At 39.5% G+C, this 21,141-nt stretch overlaps 2 protein-coding genes and 1 long non-coding RNA gene across 3 annotated transcripts in view; 1 reads left to right on the top strand and 2 right to left on the bottom strand.

Annotated features, from left to right (window-relative positions):
• Positions 1–4,480, bottom strand: part of LOC146713912 (uncharacterized) — a gene marked incomplete at its 5' end in the record, with an annotated part of 29,908 nt that extends 25,428 nt beyond the window's left edge. The window contains 2 exons of the mRNA XM_085439208.1: positions 4,113–4,291; positions 4,399–4,480. Coding sequence (XP_085295334.1) covers positions 4,113–4,291; positions 4,399–4,480 — 261 coding nt within the window. The remainder of the gene's footprint in view (positions 1–4,112; positions 4,292–4,398) is intronic.
• LOC146713913 (uncharacterized) lies at positions 186–2,497 on the bottom strand. The gene is made up of 3 exons (XR_014918755.1): positions 2,307–2,497; positions 1,052–1,081; positions 186–315 (listed from the first exon to the last, which is right to left on the bottom strand). It is a non-coding gene; the product is annotated as an uncharacterized LOC146713913 (long non-coding RNA).
• Positions 4,481–17,936: 13,456 nt separating the features above from the next.
• Positions 17,937–20,222, top strand: LOC146713911 (tripartite motif-containing protein 16-like). Its single transcript, XM_085450532.1, has one exon. The coding sequence runs from the start codon at positions 18,048–18,050 to the stop codon at positions 19,719–19,721; it is 1,674 nt and encodes a 557-aa protein (XP_085306658.1). The 5' UTR covers positions 17,937–18,047; the 3' UTR covers positions 19,722–20,222.
• Positions 20,223–21,141: the final 919 nt, after the last annotated feature.

Raw genomic sequence — 21,141 nt, 5'->3', positions numbered from 1 at the left:
TAAGGTGTAAGTGAAACAAAAGCAGTTTTTAGGTTTTCCTTACTGCAGATATGTAATGTATGGAAATAATCATATCTTACTTATGTGCAGCGGAGGATTTTCTTCTTTTAACTTCAGTGGGATATAATTTTGCTTTTTCTTTACTCTTCAGCTACAACAGCTGCTAGACAAATGGTTATATCTTACTCATCATCTGAAGGAGATCCACTTCCTTGGAAAACAACGATGGCTTCCTTTGACCGATCACTCTTCACAGACACACAGCTGAGTTCAGGTTCCTGTTCAGTTTCCAGGGTTTCTGGTCTTTGATGGATCCTGGCAGGCAGAAAAGGAGACCATCAGGGATGGAAATTACCTTTACAGTCTTCAGCTGCAGGATATGCTGCACAAACTATTTACAAGAAGAAGAAAAAAACACTGGGTCTATATAGTTTACAGCTCTTCACACTAAATTATTTTGGTTCACTTCAGTCTTTTCTGGTTTCCAGGAAGACTTCAGACATCTGTTTTCATCTGTTTTTGTTGGTGCTTAACTGCAAGAAACCTATGATCTGAAACAGATCACATAAATCTATGGATGTTAGAGGACAGCTTATAATGGCCGTGAAGACTAAAGGCAGGCAGGTATTCTTTGGATCTAAAAACAAGACTAATATAATAACCAGCACCTCTAGATTTATAATATAGGTTATATGGCACATGTGTATCAAAAACACACCAGTCCAATATTTACTGCAGTCTTTTGAAATGATTTCACATTGATGCTGCTTTTATAGTGAAGCGTTTTGATAAGGTGGTAAAAACACTTTATTTTCTCTTTAAAGAAAATCTCATAATGAGGCAGATCAGGGGAAATGTTGTTCATTGTAAATATTATTCTAGTAAATATATATAACCCTAAAAGGCATCTTAATCTGTAGGAAAAATAAGCTTTAGTTTCAAACCATCATAGAGTAAAGCTTTCTGTGACACTGTATGAATAAATAACACTTATACTAAAAAGGAAAGAATTAATACAGAGAAATGTAATGTGTGGTGTTGAGTGTCATACCTTTCCATTTTGGCCAAATCCTGCAGTCACCTGATCAAAGAGAGAAACAAGTTTTAATCTGGTTTGTTTCTGTTGATGTGTTCTGTTTATTTGTTTGTTTCTAATTAGGTTGTGGTGTATTCAATAATATGGATACTCTGATACATAGATACAAAGTACCAGCGCTTTAAAGAGCTTTTACAGATGTTTATGGGCAATTCCACAAGTGATTAAATTCATAAGTGGCTAAAAAAAATCCAGAAGAAAATACTGTGGAAAAATAAAGTAATACATAAAATTAATTTAATTTAAAATAGTACATTGTATTGTATTGTATTATTAAATAAAAGAAAATGATCCAGAGCGGCTGGATCACACACTCCACAAACTCCGGGCTGAGGCAAAGCAGAAGACTTTGGTCTGAATCTCAACACGTGAAATTATTTTAGGGAAAAGTGGACGGTGAAAAACAGAAAAAAGAAACTCATCATCCGGAGCATTTTTGATAATGTTATGTGTAACTTTCACGTCCTTTTTTGCTTAATTCAACAAAATGCATCAAGCAGTTACAGCAACATGGCTCAGAGTCACAGCTGTGTTCCAGACCCACTGAAAAGATCTTGGCACATATGAAATATGGAACAAAGGAGACTCCGATCAATAACATAATTTAATCAGATTTAAAATGTTCCTTAAATACTAATTACTGCATTTAAACACAGAGAACCCTAACTGACTTCTTATTTTTTACTACCTTAACTTACTTCCATGTTTCATGTAGTGCATTTTTACTGCTGTCTATACTGCTTGTTTTTGTCCCTGGGGAGATGGCGGCGTCATCTTTAGTTTCACTTTCGTTATTTATCAAACTACGCAGATATAATCAGGATCTTCGTAACTCAGTGAATCCAAATAATAATAGGAAACAAAGAAGACTAAGCCTTCAAAGACGAGTGAAAATGTGCGACATAAACTGGAAATTGAGTTTATTTCGATAAATTCGCAACAAAGACGCATCAGCAGTTTATTTGGTTACAATAACAGTCCAGTCGCCTTTTTTTCCCCAAGCTCTTTACAGTAACTCGACCCGGATGACCGAGAACAATAATATAAATAATATAAAACCGCATAAATGTAATCTGTGCGTTAATAAAGTTAATTGTATAGCTTGAAGAAAGGAAAACAAACTCTGACGAAGAAGAGAGAAAAACCTAGGACACCGTAAAACGACAGAGTGCAGCCGATGAGCATGAAGGTTTACGGTGTACAACTTTACCTCCAATTAACGGTGCAGAATTTAATCCAGAAACCACCGATAATGCAGAAACGGTCCAGCTGAACAGAAACGTTAACGGACCGCCATGAGAAAACACAGGAATAAACCTTTTCAGGAAGCAGTGTGACCCAACATGGCAGCTCGCTCTGAAAGTAATTTCACATCAGTTTCAGCCAGCTTTTTATGGTCGTTATAAAGACGCAGAAGCACTAAACGGCGGTCAGCTCTATGTCACGCCCTCCAGCTTAACCAGAAAAATAATTCTGGTAGCTTAATTTAAGGCAAGGCAAGTTTATTTGTATAGCACAATTCAACAGCAAGGTGATTCAAAGTGTGACCTGTACGCACTTACGAGGTTATGACTTTTATAGAAGAATGACACATTTCTTCTGAACTGAACTGAAAGTCCTCAGTTAGATTTTATCCAGCGTCAGTGTTTGTAGCATTCTAACCTGACATGTCTGCTAGGTCAGTAATTTTGCACCAACATCTGACCAAAAGGACTGAAACATTTACTTAGAATTGTTTTTCTTTAAGGAAAAACTTAATTCGTGTCCAGTTAACTTCCCTTAAATACTTTAAATTTGGTTTATGTAGTGATGCTGTTGTCATTGTGCTGATCCTCCTTTATAAAATATGTAACACTGTGGATGTTGTATCTTCAAGTAAGGAACATCAAGACATTTAGTTATTTTATTGAACTTTGAATCTGTCTCCCAGTAGCGGTTTTAGATACGGGCGACACGGGCGGGTGCCCGGGGCGGCATCGTGGTGGGGGCGGCATCACGGGCATCGGCAAAAAAAAAGATGCCCGCACTCATGCTGCCCCGACGTCAGCCAGCGCATATTGGGAATGGCATAGGCTCCGATCGGTTTTCTATCGCCCATTGCTGGGAGTAAGGACGCCCTTCGTCTGCGAGGTGCGCCTGCTGCTTGCGGCGCAGAGAGAAGAGGGCGGTCTGGTGCGGCATCTAAAAACCAACTCGCAAAATAAAACAAAATAAAAACAAACCAACAAACACGAAAACACCAGACATCATGATACAGACTTATAATTTGCACCGATGTTTTTTCGAAATTCTATACGCGAAAAGTGAGCGCGAGAGCCCTCGGTGCGCCTGCTCGCTGCTGAAGTCAAAGTAAACTTTATTGTCATCTCCGCTACATACAGTCCAGTATATAGAGACGAGACGACGAGGCTCCAGTTACAGCAGTGCAAGTAAACAAACAATATATAAGAGTAAGAAAATAAATATACACTTAAGACTAGGGGTAAAGGGATCAATAGCAATTTAAAATTTACAGTTTGATGATTTAAAGTCTCACACACAACACATCGAAAGGGGAAGGGGGTCTTGCTGCTTCCAAATAGAGCACATTTCATTCATAATGTTGTAAATCCAAGCCCATTACGTATTCATGATTTGAATCCTGGGTTGTGTGAAATCTCAGAAATGCACCCTAGACAAAGTGAATCTGTGAACTAAGGTGTAGGTGTGTTAGATTATGTTGTGGTGATCCTCGGGTTGAGATGGGTGTTCAAACTGGAGTGAAAAATTAAAACCAATGGAAGATGGACAAGAAAAGTTCAAAGCCATCATGTGCTCAGAAAAAAGAGAAAAGAAGAGGAGGAGAAACAAGAAAAAAATGTTGTCCGGACCAATGACCTGTCTCCGCCTCACTCAAGTACCGACCCGAGTCATCAGTCCTGAGTCTGGACAGTTGAAGTCTGATTCGTCCTTCTCTGAGGGCGTCTTTGTCACTCTGGACTCGTCCTGAAAACTTTTCATCCTGAGACTCTGACACCTCAACACCTTCATGAACATCATACAGGATTAAACGTTTAACCACAGTTATCAGTTCACAGAGGATGTTGAGAGTTTTGGTGGATCTGTCAGGTCTGGTGGTGAACGTCCACTCCAGTGTGATGTTGTGGTTCTCCTCTGCCTGATAGCAGGTCTGTGTCACATTGACTACAAATGATCCTGTTGAGGAGACAGAGAGGGAAAGAGAGGAGCAGACACACTGAGAACTGGAACAAATCTGTTGTTGAGCTTTATTTGTAGTTCATAAAGTGAAGCTGTAAACGAACCAGAGACACATGAGGTGAGGATGATGAGCAGCAGGATCCTGCAGATCATCTTCTCCCTGTGAGAGGAGACAGAGGTGAAGAGTCATCAACACATGAGGTCAAAGGTCAGTCAGTACAGCTAGAAGAAGGAAAATCTGACTTTATTCACTCATTTCAAGATCTGCAAACAAACACAAGGAGAAACTGCAGAAATATCAAAGCAGGCTTAAAATCATTTAGAAACAGTTTTGTAGTTACAGAGTTTGTCCACCAGGAGAAAGAAAATAAAAAATTTTGTGTTCTTCTTATAAAAAATTAACCTCAAAATGATGCCTCATGCAAATATAACACAGTGTTATATAAACCTCATTACTTTTATAGGAATGATCACAATACAAAGAAACCGTTTCTCCAAGCTGACAGTAAAATATAAAGTGTAACTCATAAAATCTGCCTCTGTGAGTTCTCACATTACAGTGAAATCAGAAATGACATCATCACTTGTTCAGCTTCATAAAAATGATGATGATGGATGAAATAGAGAGAGAGAGAAAAGAAGGAGAACAAACTGTCTGAAAGTAAACGATGCAAACAGTCTGTATTAGACTGTAACATCAGCTGGTAAAATAATAACATTATATCTAATGATAATGAGAGCAGAGATTTCACTTTAAACACTCTCAGAGACGTTTGACATGAAAAAACAGAGTTACAGATACAAATACATACATACTGCTGCTGTCTGCTCTTCTTTATACCCACATTCTGCACACACCAACAAACACGGACAGATTTCACTGACTGAGTTGGAAGGAACAGAGTTACTTATATAGCTAACCTCTGCTCCGCCTACACGCCATGGGCGGGGTTTATGGCTAGGCCCGAAGGGGCGTTGAGGCGGAGCAGAGGTTAGTAACTATAAGTAACTCTGTTCCTTCCAGCTCAGTCAGTGAAATCTGCACTGAAAAAAATAATCAGTGGGATAAACATAAAAAAATTATTGTAATCGGTTGCACGAAATTAAGTTATGTTTGGTTAACCTTAGTTTTTTATGTTATACCTGCACACATTTTTCTGGTAACACGAACATGACTTTTTTTATGTTGTTGTTATGTTTTTCATTCCGGTCAAATATTTATAGAAACCACTTGTTTATCAGACATGAACTTTTTGTGTTAATTGTATTGGACTACTATATGTTATATTGACAAGATTATTTTATGGTAAGCTTGTTTTATTTTATAACAATTTCTAATATATAATATATAATCTAATATATAATTGAGTGTTCAAAGGCGTGGCCATTGGCGTCATTGGGGGCGTGGTCATCATGCTCTATACGAAACCCCGCCCAATGATGAGGGGCAGGGAATAATCAAGCACAACCACGCCCACTGGACGAGGCGGGAGTGGTCTGTTCCCTCCAGCAGCCTGTGAAATCTGTCCGTGGATACTGTTGTGTACAGAATTTGTGTGGAAAGAAGAACAGACAGCAGCAGTATTTGATGTGTTCGTGTCTTACAGCAGGAACTGTTTACCTAACAACCATTTTCATATTTTCGCTTCAGCTAAGTTTTTGCTTCAAACTCGTTTCACGTATTAACATTTTTTTATTTTTCCGGACTTAAAGAAAATGTTTGATTCCAGATGAATCGACTCTCGTGTTTCCTCCTTTTTACTCGGTGTGAATCAAAGCCGTTCATGTTTTACATTAACTTGTTTTTCTTGTGTTTCTGATCAGTCTTTAATTTCTAGCCAGCAGCTTCTTCCTCCTCTGAGTCTTTCTCACTGCTGCTGACAGTCACTTCGTTCTTCAGCTGATCATTAAATTATTAATGTGAACAACAGGGACAGCTCGCTGCTCGCTCTCTTTAAACTGGTGAGTAAAAACCGCGGGAGATTTGGCTGTTTCTATTTTTCATGTTCAGTCCTTTAAAACATCTTTAATGTTAAAATATAAAACTCAGCAGGATTTCATGTTAGAATTTTTTTCAACCCATCTACTTCCGCTTATCACTTTATTCCGGGTCTGGAGCCTGTCCCAGCTGTCTTTGGGCGGAAGGCAGGATACGTCCTGAGCTGGTCGGGACTTCTTAGTGATCCAGAGGAAGCCCATTAATTAAACTATTATTAAACCAGCTTTTATATTTTGACTCTGGTCCTTCGTCAGCTTTTGTTTGGACCAATCACAGCTGTGAAGTTTTGAAAATTTAAAGTGCGCATTGAGGAAACAGCAGAGCAGTTCCGTCCTTGAACCTTTCAAATAAATAAAATCTTTATTCAGAGTTTAAACTCAGTGTTGCTGCTTCCTGTGGATATTTATTTAGGTCTTAGAGGGAAATCTGTTCCAACTCAGTCCTGAAATGTGTTTTTATCTCAACATTTAAGCATCCTTCTTTGTTTTTGTCACGAGTTCTGATGCAGTATTGAAACACATCATGTTATACGCTCTTACTTCGTGGATGGAAAAATGTTTGTTCAGTGAATGATTCTCAGCTGATTCTGAGAAACACAAACACTACTCCCCTACAAGAAAAAAAAGAGAAAAAAAGAAGAAACGTTTTATTAATTTTAATTTGTTTAAAAGAAGTCCGACTGATCAATAATCAATAATAATAAAACGAGTCAGCCAGGAGTGAAATGTTGGTGATAATCCCTGAAAGTGCAGCAGGTCAAAGTAAAGCTGCAGGATCGTCTGTAAACTGTGGTGATGTTTGCAAGAAACCGAAAATAAGAAGGTGTCTGTAACAGAGCAGGAAACAGTGAGCTTACAGCGCCACCATCTGGACAGACAGCCTCATTTCAGCTCTAACTGTAGCTGAGTGTTGATGTTCAAACTGCAGCATTTCTGTGAGATTCTTTGAATGTTACTTTGTACATTTGGTGAAGCTGTTGCTGCTGTGATGCTCCTCCTCTATAACACTCATAAGTCAGCATATTACTGTGATATATACACTGTTTGTACCTGTTCTGCAGCACGGTGGTTAGCACTGTTGCTGCACAGCAAGAAGGTCCTGAGTTCAATTCCACCATCAGGCCGGGGTCTTTCTGTGTGGAGTTTGCATGTTCTCCCCGTGTTTGCGTGGGTTCTCTCCGGGTACTCCGGCTTCCTCCCACCGTCCAAAGACATGGAGCTTGTGGGGATAGGTTAATTGGTTAATCCAAATTGTCACTAGGTGTGAATGTGCGAGTGAATGTGAGTGTGAATGGTTGTCTGTCCCTGTGTGTTGGCCCTGCGACAGACTGGCAACCTGTCCAGGGTGTACCCTGCCTCTCGCCCTGTGACAGCTGGGATAGGCTCCAGCGCCCCCCGCGACCCTGAAAAGGATAAGCGGAAGCGAATGGATGGATGTACCTGTTCTGTTTATTTCCTGTATTTACCTCTGAATCTGTTCACACAGATGATTCCTGTGATGAGAAGCTGTTATCAAATGATTTATATTCTCTATGAACTTTTCTGTGATAGAAAATGATTCAAACTAAACTCAATAAAACACTTTGTAACTCTGTAAACACAAATGTGACTCTATTATTTTCTACAGTGTTAAAGTTGAATAAATCTTTATTTATATGCAGAAAATCAGAGTTTGTCCTGATTGTTGGAGCATGGAGGGATTGTGTTTTCCAGATGTGTTCCAGATGCTGCTGTTTGGTTCATATAGTTCTTTCCTTCCATGAATCCAACATGTGAATGTTTGAATGATGGAATCAGTCACTCAGTGAATGTTTTCAGTCCACTGGGACCTTGTTTGGTCTCCATGTAGAAGAGCTGAGGTTCCTGTGATGATCCTGTTCTGGAAGCAGAATAAAGTCCAGCAGGTAACCAGACAGCAGCTCATCTTTGTGTCCTTCACACTCAAAGTTCATGTCAAGTGAAAGCAAAGCATCACTTCCTGTAATTATAACTGAATGCATGTCATAGTTGTGAGACTAGTTGTTGTTTGTTGCTACAGTTAAATAGTCTAAAGTGTTTTTCTAACATTAAATCAGATGCATCACATGCTGTATTATACTGTAGTTTACTGGTTCTTTGCATCAGCATTTTACTGCAATAACAATAAAACAAATCTAATCTAATCTGAACATCAAAAAAATTGCATGCACATTATACATGTTCAGTGTAATATAACGAACATCGTGCTGCTGTATTTATCAGTGACTTATCCTGACTCAGGTGTGGTGATCAGGTGCAAGCACACTCTGGGTTTGTGGCATTTTTGTTTGTATTTGTAAGATTGTATATTTATTATGTATTTTTAAGAAATAAAAAATAAACAGTCATAAGAGAGACAACAGGCTCAGAGTCCTCTTGTCTCATTGGAGAGTTCTGTGATGTCACTTCCTCTCACTCTCCAGTTTAGGTAGCAGCTAACTGCTAACAAACCTACTGATTCAGTGCTTTGACAAATTTAGATTTCATCCACTTAAGTTGAGCAGAGAGGAGCTCACTGTGTGAAAAACAAACAGCATCGCTGCTCGGTGAATGAAACTCAGTGTGGAAAACAGTTTGCATTATCTGATCTTCCCACAGCAAAACGTCACTAATACCACAAAGATTATATTATGTTCAACACGCTCAGTCATTTGTATTTTTATCCTTAATGTTTGCCAGAAAGGAGGACAGCTCCAGTCATTTTCAGGATATATTTAGGTACAAGACGACCATTACAGCAGGAAGAATACAAACAATAAACAACATAAAAGAATAATTTTCACAGTGGAAGAATCTTTTAAAAAGACGTCTCATGCTGTTTACAGTGTAAGCTTCAGTTTTCATGACCAACCAATGAAAAACAACCAAACAAACAAAGAGAGCCTTGTACAAATTTAATAAAGGTTTTTATTAAAAGAGTTCAGGACATGGCACCTGTGAGCTGTACAGGTATTTCTCTTTTTCATTGTCCCTCACTTATGGGTAGAAACATGGTATAAACACACTATTTCTTAAGGCTTGTGCTGTGCAATAATGGTTCCTGCCACATAAAACAAAGTGTAGCATGGTGTGACGTTGATAGAAATGCAGAATGACAAACTACAGCACAGGACATGCAGAGTGCAGCGATCAGCTCACCACAAATTCTGTCTCATTTACTCAACCTGGCAGTCAGCTCAGGGCGTGCTCTTCCTATGTGAAAAGGGCTTTAAGAATAAGTCTATGACATACATGATGTATAAATATATAATCACTGAAACCAGCTAACTAATATACAAACAGAGCTTCTTTTATGCCTTATTTGTAGGTGATCAGCACAGACAGGGACCTTTCCCATGTTAGCTGAATGTGCTGATCACCACACTCACAGGTCTTTTTCTAGCTCCATATTTTCATTCTTGGACTTCACTGCAGGAGCTTGAGATGAGACTTTTTAACCCCACCTGCTTTTAACCCAGGTTCTTCTGATTGGCTTTGCTTAAGAAAAAGGATTTCACAGCAGCTGGGTGGACTTTTGTGCAGTCACAGCCGTGTGTTTGAGATGGCCAAGACTGAAACTAGATTATGTTGATTATTATTATATGTTATAGGTGATACTGTGCTGCTGTTCTGTGTCCACATTTCTGTATAGGCAGATGTAACCCAGTGTTAAAAATGGGATTAAAAGTATAAATATTCATACTCTCACAATGGGAATAAATATTGATAAAAACAAAGTTAAAATATAATAAATACTGATAAAAAGCATGTAAACATAAGTTAATTAATATGTACATATGTATATGTAATATATAAATGGTGTGGGGGCAGGACTTAGTCCTGTAGAGTGTGTTTGTCAGATCCACTGAGCGACCAATCATTGGCCGGTCTGACCCTCCCCCAGTCTGCGCGCTGCTCAGACACCTGTGTGTGCCTTCGTGTGCCAGTGAGATACGCCAGAGACACAGACAGTGAAAGATCAGTTTACCCGTGCAGCGAAGAAGCTAGCTGGATAGTGAAAGTCCTTTTTTCGGCGAGAATAATAAGAGTGATACTGTATTCCAGAGGCCGTGAGCCAGCGTGAGCACTGTGAAGCCCCGTGTAGCATTTGTTGCTTCACATGGTCAGGTTTTTTCCCTTTGCTTATTTGGATTGGATTGGTTTTGAGGACCTGAGAAGAATCGAGGATCCCTTTTCCAGTACTGGATGGTGAGCCCAGCCCAAAGAGCCGGATGAACTGGTAGATTGTAACCCGACTGGTTACAAACACACTGAGTGACTATTGAACATTGAAAGACTGAAATTGACTTTAAAAAAGACACAAAAGACAATATATCCTTGAGTCGACCATTTGTGGGGTTTATTTTGTTTTCAAGAAGCGCGCTCTACTTTTGTTAAATGTGCACAACTTGCTAAACTTTAATAATTGCTAATAAATGCGATTGTGTTTTCTACACCCACTGTGTACAAGTACTCTGTTGTCATACACCCTTGGCTCCTACGAATCTAGAACCTGTCTGATCTGGTCCATATTTCCCTTCTGTCCTCGTACTGTGGTTAAAGGTAACTATACTGCCCGCACTACAGGCAAAGAAGGCAAGAAGTAGCACTGACAGGTCTTACATGCCCATTACTAGTATTGCACCACCAGTGTTAATGGGCATGTAAGACCTGTTAGTGCTACTTCTTGCCTTCTTTGCCACTGGTAATTCATAGATTCATTACATAAGTCATCTTTTCAGGATTAATAAATGTGAAAATATATGTGTTTACATAAAGTAATTTTAAGTCACCTCTCACTTTAAGTATGCAAGTGCAATAGTAGCATGAAACCCTGTGTGAGTGGGGAGGAGCATGGACAGAGAGGTTATGAGTCTCACGGTTTTCTGACCGTGTGCACAGGTAGTTCTGGATGACTGCTATTTTCTGGAACTTTCATGCTTATTTAAGAAGGAGTTCATTGCTACATCTTCAGTTTGTAATAAATAAACAGTCTTCAAATCATAATGCAACTGGAAGCATTTCTTTTGGAAACCAGGAACACGCGTCAGCCATAGACTCTCCTTTTTTGAACTTGGTTTATTGGAAATTACCCCACATTACTGTTGTTCAGTCTCACTGTACAAACACAGCAGCTTCATACTTTGCAGCCAGTAACAGACGAACACTCAATTATTTTATTTATACAGCTGCTGCCTTTGAATCCACAAAGAAAACAGATTCAAATAAAATAGAAACAAACACACTATAACATAAACACACTGATAGAGTAAAATATTATAAACACTCAAATACTTACTCCTAATGTCTCCTCGTTTCAAATGGAAGCTTTCTCTTTGCTTCAAAGACTTGATTTATCGTTGTTGTGCATGATGACTCGCTCTTCTTACTGACTGAAACAAACTCTCTGCTTTAAGGTTCACATGTTCCTGTCAGTGATCAGGTGATCAGACAAATTCCAACATCCCTGTTTGATTTTCACTTCTCCTTCAACTTACATCTGGATCAACTCAGACTAATAAAGTGTTTGTGGATCCAGAAACTGTTTAAACTGTTTAAAGAGCAGAATTGATTGAACATCATCCGGTGTCCTGATTGTTGAACTTGATCAGAGATGTTAAAGCAAACAGGTGTGAATCAGGTGCTGCTGTCAGGATGTCTGCAGTCTGAATCACTGTCAGTTATCGCTCACATTTCCTCACTTTTAAATCCAGAGCCTTTCAGCCCCCCCCCCCCCCCCCCCCCCCCCTCCCTTTATGGAGGTTTTTACCCTAAACCTACCAACGGGGTCATGGTGGGAGATTGTGTTTTCCTACTAATTGGGAGTCGCAAGTTTTTGATTATTTTTTGTTTTATGTTTAGTAATATTGTTTTTGTTTTATGTTTTTTCAAATCTGAGGGGATGGTTACTGCACATTGTACAAGTCATGAGTGGTGTAGGTACAATAAACATTATCTCAATCAATATCAACGGTCTGGGGAATCCAGTTAAAAGGAGTAGGTTGTTATCTAAATTGAAACGACACAAGGCGCAGATTATATTCATTCAAGAAACTCATATGTCAAAAGAAGAACATGAAAAATTTAAAAAGTTTGGCTATATAAATTCCTTTTACAGCTCATGTAAGAATAGCAGACGAAGAGGAGTTATAACTTTAATTTCTAATACGGTAAATTTTGAAATGTTAGAGGAAGTCTGTGACAAGGATGGTAGATATGTTGCTGTTAAAGGGAAGATTAATAATAATGTGGTATCTCTGATAAATGTGTCAGATCACAACGCCATACACTTGACTATTCACTTATATAATCAGAATAAGAAATCATTGTGGAAATTAAATACTGGTATTCTTAACAATGAATCTGTGGTACAAGAGATTAAAAAAGAATTACAAGTCTGTATTGCTGACAACAAGGATGAACAGATGGATCCAACAATAATTTGGGATACTGTTAAATCAGTAATCCGAGGGTATCTGATATCAAGGACTACCCATATCAAAAAAATGAAAAAGCTCACACAATTCAAATTGGAACAACAATTAAGGGATTTAGAAAAAAAAAAACAGCACACAGATTTGAGTGCCGACTTGGCTGAAAGCATTAAAGATGTAAGAAAACAACTAAGCGATCTGTCTATGGAGGAAATAGAAAAGAAACTGAGATTCACAAAACAAACATTTTATGAGTCTGGTTCCAAAGCAACCAAAGTACTGGCTAAACGGTTAAAATCAATACAAATAAGTAATGCAGTTAATAAGATTAGAGATCCAAACACCAAGGAACTATTATATGAACCAATACAGATAAAAAATGCCTTTCAAAAATATTATAAAACATTGTATAATCAACCCGACCAGAAAAACAGACAAGAAATTGAAGAGTACTTGGATCACTTAGACCTTCCTTTTATTGGGACAACTCAAAATGAATTTTTAACTAAACCAATCACTAAGGAAGAACTGGATAAGGCAATAAGGAGATTGAAATCTAATAAAAGTCCAGGGAGTGATGGGTATCCCAATGAGTGGTATAAGACTTTTAAAGAGGTTTTGGCTCCTATTTTGATAGATTCTTTTAACTGGACATTAAAACACGCTAAAACTCCACCCTCTTGGAAAGAGGCGATTATATCAGTCTTACCAAAAGAAGGTAAAAACAAGGAAAACTGTGACTCTTATCGCCCAATCTCTATTTTAAATGTGGATTATAAATTATTTACATCCATAATCACAAGACGCTTAGAGCTGTTTCTCCCAGATCTGGTGGATGAAGACCAGACAGGGTTCATTAAGGGGCGACAGACACAAGATAATATACGACGCACATTGCATATAATTAATGAAGTTAATAAAGAGAAAATCCCAACAGCCTTAGTGAGCTTAGATGCTGAAAAGGCCTTTGATAGAGTCTCTTGGATATTTCTTTTTGCTGTTTTGAAGAGAATGGGCTTTAACAGTGTCTTCATCGAGTGTATACAATCCTTGTACCACAGGCCATTGGCTAGAGTTAAAATAAATGGAGACCTGAGAGACAGTTTTGAGCTCTTCAGAGGAACCAGGCAGGGTTGCTGCCTGAGTCCAGCACTTTTTGCTCTGTATATCGAGCCTTTGGCTCAGTATATACGGCAAAGTGTAGACTTAAAAGGGGTTTCTAAACTGAACAACGAATAGGTCTCTTTGCAGATGATATAATTATATACCTACAGGATCCTGACACGACCTTTCCTCGGTTGATTAAAGCATTAAAATATTTTGGCAAAAATTCAGGATATAAACTAAATATCGTAAAGACTCAAGTACTCTGTCTGAATTATTTCCCCAAAGAATCAATTCAAAACGAATATAAACTAAAATGGGACTCAAATAAGATCAAATATTTAGGTGTCTATCTAACTAGCGAAATAAGTACACTATACGAGGCAAATTATGTAAAGATTAGTAATACAATCCAAAAAGATTTGATTAAATGGGCTCCGCTTGTCATGGATCTTAGCTCAAGAATAGAGGTAATAAAAATGAATGTGCTTCCCCGACTACTGTATCTATTCACTTCATTGCCAGTCCATATACCAGATGCACAATTTGGTAGATGGGATAAATTAGTTAGTAGATTTGTTTGGAAAGGGACAAAGCCAAGAATAGGATTTAAAATACTCCAATTAAGAAAAGAAAAAGGAGGACTTGCCCTCCCGAATTTCAAGGAATATTTCTATGCAGCCCAGCTGAGATATATTGTTTACTGGTGTTCACCGGATTACACCTCAAAATGGAAGCATATGGAGATAAATTATTGCTTATCATATCATCCACAAGCAAGATTGGGAGAAGAAACTATCCAGTCTACGAACACAAATCTCATTACTGAATTCACTATTAAACTCTGGTGGATTATAGTGAAGAAATATAGAATTATAGAAGACTGTAAATTGCTGATTTGGCCTGCATATTCTCGAAAATTCCAAAGTGGACAATAGGATAGTACATTTTTAAGATGGGTCAATAAAGGAATTACAGCAATGTGCACATTAATAGACGGGACAACATTCAAATCCTTCAAGAATCTACAGAGACAATTTGGACTGGATAAATCAGATTTATTTAGGTATTTTCAATTAAGACATTTTTACAATACAGTAATTTCTCCAATTAGGAAGAAGTTCTTGAGAGAAGGAAGCCATATAATAGAAATAATAACAGGTGCATATAAAAATCCTCCATCAAGAATTTTATCGAAATTATATAATGGCCTGCAAAATTTGAATAGGAATGAAACATTATATATCAAACAAAAGTGGGAATCTGAATTACATCTTGAGTTGTCAGAGGATGACTGGCGATCCGTATGTCTCACACAGCATAATTCCACCAGCTCTAGACGATGGAGAGAATATGGCTGGAAAAATGAGAGGGTTAGGGGTACTGAGAGGACAGACGCACGCTCCACTTGACTGTCGCGTCTCTCACCCTCTCTGTTTTTCCCACAATGATATTATCCTATATCCTCGCATTTGATTGGCCACAATATGGAGAGATTGGAGCATAGCTGAGCCACTGTGTGAGAGCTGAGCAGCGAAAGGAAACTAAGTGAGGAGCCGGCTCTCGCTCAGTGGGAGTCGACTCTTCTGATTCACTACAAAGCACTCTCTAAGCACGGCTCTTAGAGCTGATGCTTTTGCAGATGACACATTATCGAACGTTATGTTGTGTGTCATGGATACTGTTGACTCCAAATCTCCCGACCACTATGTCGAGCTGAGACAGCGAGACCAAGACAAGACCAAGACCACGTAAAAGTGGTCTCGAGACCAAGACCTGTCTAAAAATATCCAGCTCTAGTAAATATATGTATTTCATAAGGTGTTTTATAAAGTTGAGTATGTTTTTAGTTAAAATTAAAGTTAAAGAGCAACATTAAGATCATCAGTCCTCACCTGACAAGAAGCAGAAGAAGAGAAAATAGAGGATTTTCATTCTGACTTTAATCCTGATGCAGAAATGTTGTTAAACTTCAGTTGTCGGACCATGACACACTGATACATCCAACCACTGCAGAGTCATCATAAAACTTCTGAAGATGGCAAACTCAACATGAACAATTTATAAAAGACTCCACAAAGCTGGGTGGGACAGGCCTTGAGGACACAGGACTCATCTGGTCTGGTCCAGCAGACGTGCTTGACTGGAGTCTTCTCCTTTGTCTTTGAGTGGAAGTGAATGATGGAGGAGAGGCAGCAATGGTGCAATGTGGAGAGGGAGGGAGAAAGAGTGGCATGGCTGTGGATTGCAGGCTGGCTACAGGTTAGTCAGCAGGGGGGTGAGCATTCACTGCAGTGTCGAATCTGTTGAAAACACATTCAGGTATCTGGCTCTGTCCTCACTGCCTCCAGCTCCTCTGTGTTTGGATGGCTTGAATCCAGTGGTTGTCTTCATGCCACAACTGTCTCATGCTGATCTTGGCCTTCAGTAACACCTGAACCATTCTAGCCTCCTCTCTATCGCCCGCTCTGAACGCCCTCTTCTTGTTATTGAGGAGAGCTTTGATGTCCTTAGTCACCCACGGCTTGTTATTTGGGTAACAAATAATGTCCGTGCTGGGACAATGGAGCTGGTGCAGAAGGTTATGTAGTGAGTGACACACTCAGTAAGCCCACTGGTGTCCTCACCGTGAGGCCCACAGAGTGTCTCCCAGTCTGTCACCTCAAAACAACCCTGTAGTCCCACTAAAGCCTCCTCCGACCACCTACTACTATACTTCTAGTGGTCGCAGCTTCCCTCTTCACAATAGGCACATAGCAGGGGGTGAAACAGGGGTTTATATAAAAGCTAAAATACTAAAGCTACAACCTTTAATATAAAGCTGCTGCTGAGCAAACATGGCTTATACTCCTACTCTTTCTGTTAACTAGACATAAAAACACTTGAGGTCACCCTCTGATGTATTTACCACCCCGTCGTAGATCAATCACAGTATCCTGAACTCTCATTGGTAGATGCTTGAATTGTTGTCGTGAAGTTCAGCCTGGATATCTTAAAAAGAAGGAAACTGAACTTCTTTTCAGGCACTTAGACTAACATGACCTGGACCCTTTTAGCGCCCTCTGTAGTTGAACTGTGGAAGTGAAACAGAGCCACAGCCTGCACACACACAGTTTAACACATGAGTAACTGCACAACATGCAGAGCAGGAGTGAACATGCTGCAACACTTCAAACTGATCATAACTGTGTCAGTAAAACCATGAATGCTGCCAAACTGCTCAGTGTATGACTCAGACTGATAGCTGCTCTTCTGTGTGTGTGTGTGTGTGTGTGTGTGTGTGTGTGTGTGTGTGTGGACAGTGAGCAAGAAGACGATGAAGAGGATGATGAAGGTAAAGAGAGCAAAGAAAATGAAGGTCACCCTGAGGGTGGTGAAGGATGAGGAGAGGACAGATTTCTTACATTTCTTTACATTTTTTGTCCTTCGTGCTTTTGAACCATCAAACTGTAGGTCAGGAAAGCTGATTCTTTTTGTCTGTTTCTGATAATAAAACATGTTTCTGGGGACGTCGTGTTCAGCTGTCTTTATCATGCAGTATAGTAAACATGTTTCAGTGTGAATGTTACAAAGATGAGATTTTACTGTGAAGCTTTTTTATACCAGGGGAATCATAAATACTTCAGTGATGTAAATAATGCTCTCAGAAGCTGGAAACTCCAAGCAAAACTCACTGAACCATAAATAACTGTAGATTACAATATGATGAGAAATGAGGCTGAAATGTGAGGAGGTTTCAGACGGTGCAGACTTATGGACGTATCATAGATTTGTATTAAATGTGGTTCATGAAAAGTTCATTACTGCTTTGTAGATTTGCCCTCATCAACATACTGTCTGACCTGCTGACTTACACAGGTCAGCTTCACTGTTTGATTCTGATAGCTGAGCTGACACAGGCTCTGTGATCTGCTGTAAATAAAAAGGGTTAAACACACAGTATCGCTCTCAAACTGCTCCTCTTCCTGGAGTGAAGCACAGCCTGATAACCCTCCCTCTTCTTCCTGCTCTTAAACACAGCACCTCCTCTCTGTCCACGTGTTTCCTCGTTCCCTCCCCTTCAGATCTGCAGTTTGAAGATGGGTGTAACCAACATGTGGTGACGTGTAAGAGCTGACAGGCTCCATTCACTGCAGAAACATGTTGTTGAGATCAGAGCTCAGACTAGTTTCAGTTATAAGGAAGTGAAACTCACACAGTCACTGACACTGAGAGGAGAAATGGCACAGAAAGGAGTTCAGCTGGACCGAGAAACCTTCTCTTGTTCCATCTGTTTGGATCTACTGAAGGATCCGGTGACTACAGCCTGTGGACACAGCTACTGCAGGAACTGTATTAAAAGTTTCTGGGATGAAGAGGACAGGAAGGGAATCCACAGCTGCCCTCAGTGCAGGAAGACTTTCACACCGAGGCCTGTCCTGGAGAAAAACACCATGTTAGCAGCTTTAGTGGAGCAGCTGAAGAAGACTGGACTCCAAGCTGCTCCAGCTGATCACTGCTATGCTGGACCTGAAGATGTGGCCTGTGATGTCTGCACTGGGAGGAAGCTGAAAGCCATCAAGTCCTGTTTAGTCTGTTTAATTTCTTACTGTGAGAAACACCTCCAACCTCACTATGATGTAGTTCAGTTTAAGAAACACAAGCTGGTGGCCCCCTCCAAGAAGCTCCAGGACAACATCTGCTCTCGTCATGATGAGGTGATGAAGATTTTCTGTCGTACTGATCAGCAGAGTATCTGTTATCTCTGCTTGATGGATGAACATAAAGGCCATGAAACAGTCCCAGCTGCAGCAGAAAGGACTGAGAAGCAGAAGGAGCTCGAGGTGAGACGACTAAACATCCAGCAGAGAATCCAGGAGCGAGAGAAAGATGTGAAGCTGCTTCAACAGGAGGTGGAGGCCATCAATGGCTCTGCTGATAAAACACTGGAGGACAGTGAGAAGATGTTCACTGAGCTGATCCGTCTCATCCAGAAAAGAAGCTCTGATGTGAAGCAGCAGGTCAGATCCCAGCAGGAAACTGAAGTGAGTCGAGTCAAAGAGCTTCAGGAGAAGCTGGAGCAGGAGATCGCTGAGCTGAAGAGGAAAGACGGCGAGCTGGAGCAGCTCTCACACACAGAGGATCACAACCAGTTTCTACACAACTACCCCTCACTGTCAGCACTCAGTGAGTCTACACACTCATCCAGCATCAATATTCGTCCTCTGAGCTACTTTGAGGATGTGACAGCAGCTGTGTCAGAGACCAGAGATAAACTACAGGACATTCTGAGAGAGGAATGGACAAACATCTCACTGACAGTCACTGAAGAGGATGTTTTACTGTCACCAGCAGAGCCAAAGACCAGAGCTGGATTCTTAAAATGTTCACATGAAATCACACTGGATCCAAACACAGCACACAGACGTCTGTTATTATCTGAGGGGAACAGAAAAGTAACATTTATGGAACAACAACAGTCTTATTCTGATCATCCAGACAGATTCGCTGTATATTATCAGGTCCTGAGTAGAGAGAGTCTGACTGGACGTTGTTACTGGGAGGTGGAGTGGAGAGGAGAAGGAGTCTGTGTAGCAGTCGCATACAAGAATATCAGCAGAGCAGGGACGGGCAATGAATGTGGATTTGGAAACAATGACAAATCTTGGGCATTATATTGGTACTCAGGAAGTTTTAAATTTTGGCACAACAATGTCCGAACTGTCCTCTCAGGTCCTCGGTCCTCCAGAGTAGGAGTGTACCTGGATGACAGAGCAGGTATTCTGTCTTTCTACAGCGTCTCTGAAACCATGACTCTCCTCCACAGAGTCCAGACCACATTCACTCAGCCGCTCTATGCTGGACTTTATATTTGGTTAGATGTAGTCACTGCAGAGTTGATTAAAGTCAAATAGAGAAGACAGGTTCATGTTGATCCCTGACCATTATATGTACTTGTGTAGTTTCTAAATGAGGCTTTACATTTTAGAAGCTGAGAAGTTCAGTGGTCCATTGATGTGTGAAAATAATATTGCACTGATTCAAACTGTACTTACATTTATATACCTTACATCAATATAAATCTGAATTTGTTCTTATGGCTGATAATCATGTGAGTTTAAATGATACTACTCTTCATATTCAGCATGTTTGAAATCTGTCATCAGTCTGGTTAGTGCTTTTATTCTGTAGTTGCTGTAGTGGGTTGTCAAATGCAACAATATATTGGAGCTGCAGTGATTCATCAGTTAGTCAATGATTAAAGAATTGATTGTTTTATCATTATTTTAGTCACATTTAAAGCTGGTTCCAGTTTCTGAAATGTGAAGATTGTTGATTTTCTTGATCATATATGACTGTAAACTTAATGTCTTTGAGGTTTGAACCTTTAAAATGTAATAAAAAATTTAATCTTTGAGGTTTTTTATATTGTTATTATTGTATCTAGAGTGATGACATTTAATGTCATTTTTCAGATACAGAGACACGTGAAGAAGCCAAATCACAGAATAATGAAGTGAACACATTTATAGTCAGTGTTCAAGATGATGGATAGAAATGAGAATCATGGAGCATTTATGCATTTTTACGTCTGTGTCACAGAAACTGTTCAGCTATTCTCTGTTTATTAGTCTATTTATCAGGAACCTCTGTTGATTTTATATGTAAAGGATTTTTCTTCTGTCATTGAACCTTTTAAGGGTTTTCTCTTAGTAGTTTTGGGGAGTTTTTAATTAGATTTACAGCTTCAGAATAACTTTGTGATGTCAGATTAGAAAGTCTGTGTCCAACCCTGGTGTTTGATCAGATGTTTGATCCCTGCAGGGTTGGATTTTTTTCTATGAATGTTGAATTTGTTGTATTTGATTTGAGTTAGATTTTTACTGATGAATGATTTGTTGTAAAGTGGATCTACCAACAGTTTATTTTTTTGAACAAAGGTTCTTTACACTAAAGTGAGGCAGGAGATGTGCTTCCAAGATTTATTATTCAGACAGAGAAAGCAACTTTTTTAAAAAAACTACAAATTCAACCATACAGGGAAGAGGAGTTCAGGACTGAGGCTTACCAGCAGGTGAGAATGGTCGACACAAGGGGAAGGCGGATCCATCAAATAAATTAATTAAAAAAAATAGATCAACTCAGGCACTTTTGAACGTGCACTCAATCGTGAAGGGAATCTGGTCCTGGATCAGTCCGCGGTGCTACTGAAACAGGGAAGAATGATTAGATGATGTTTGCTGACTGACAAAAGCAGCATTCACTGACACCACAACCCTGAACCCGCTGATCCTCCCCTGCAGCCACAAACCACACCCCGCCACAAATACCTCA

The sequence above is a fragment of the Copadichromis virginalis genome, linkage group LG3 (assembly GCF_057382275.1).
Source record: "Copadichromis virginalis isolate Kocher_CV1m ecotype Utaka linkage group LG3, C_Virginalis_male_GT1.1, whole genome shotgun sequence".
Lineage (NCBI taxonomy): Eukaryota > Metazoa > Chordata > Actinopteri > Cichliformes > Cichlidae > Copadichromis > Copadichromis virginalis.
The sequence above is the reverse complement of the archived record's forward strand: the minus strand, read 5'-3'. Positions and strand labels throughout refer to the sequence as shown.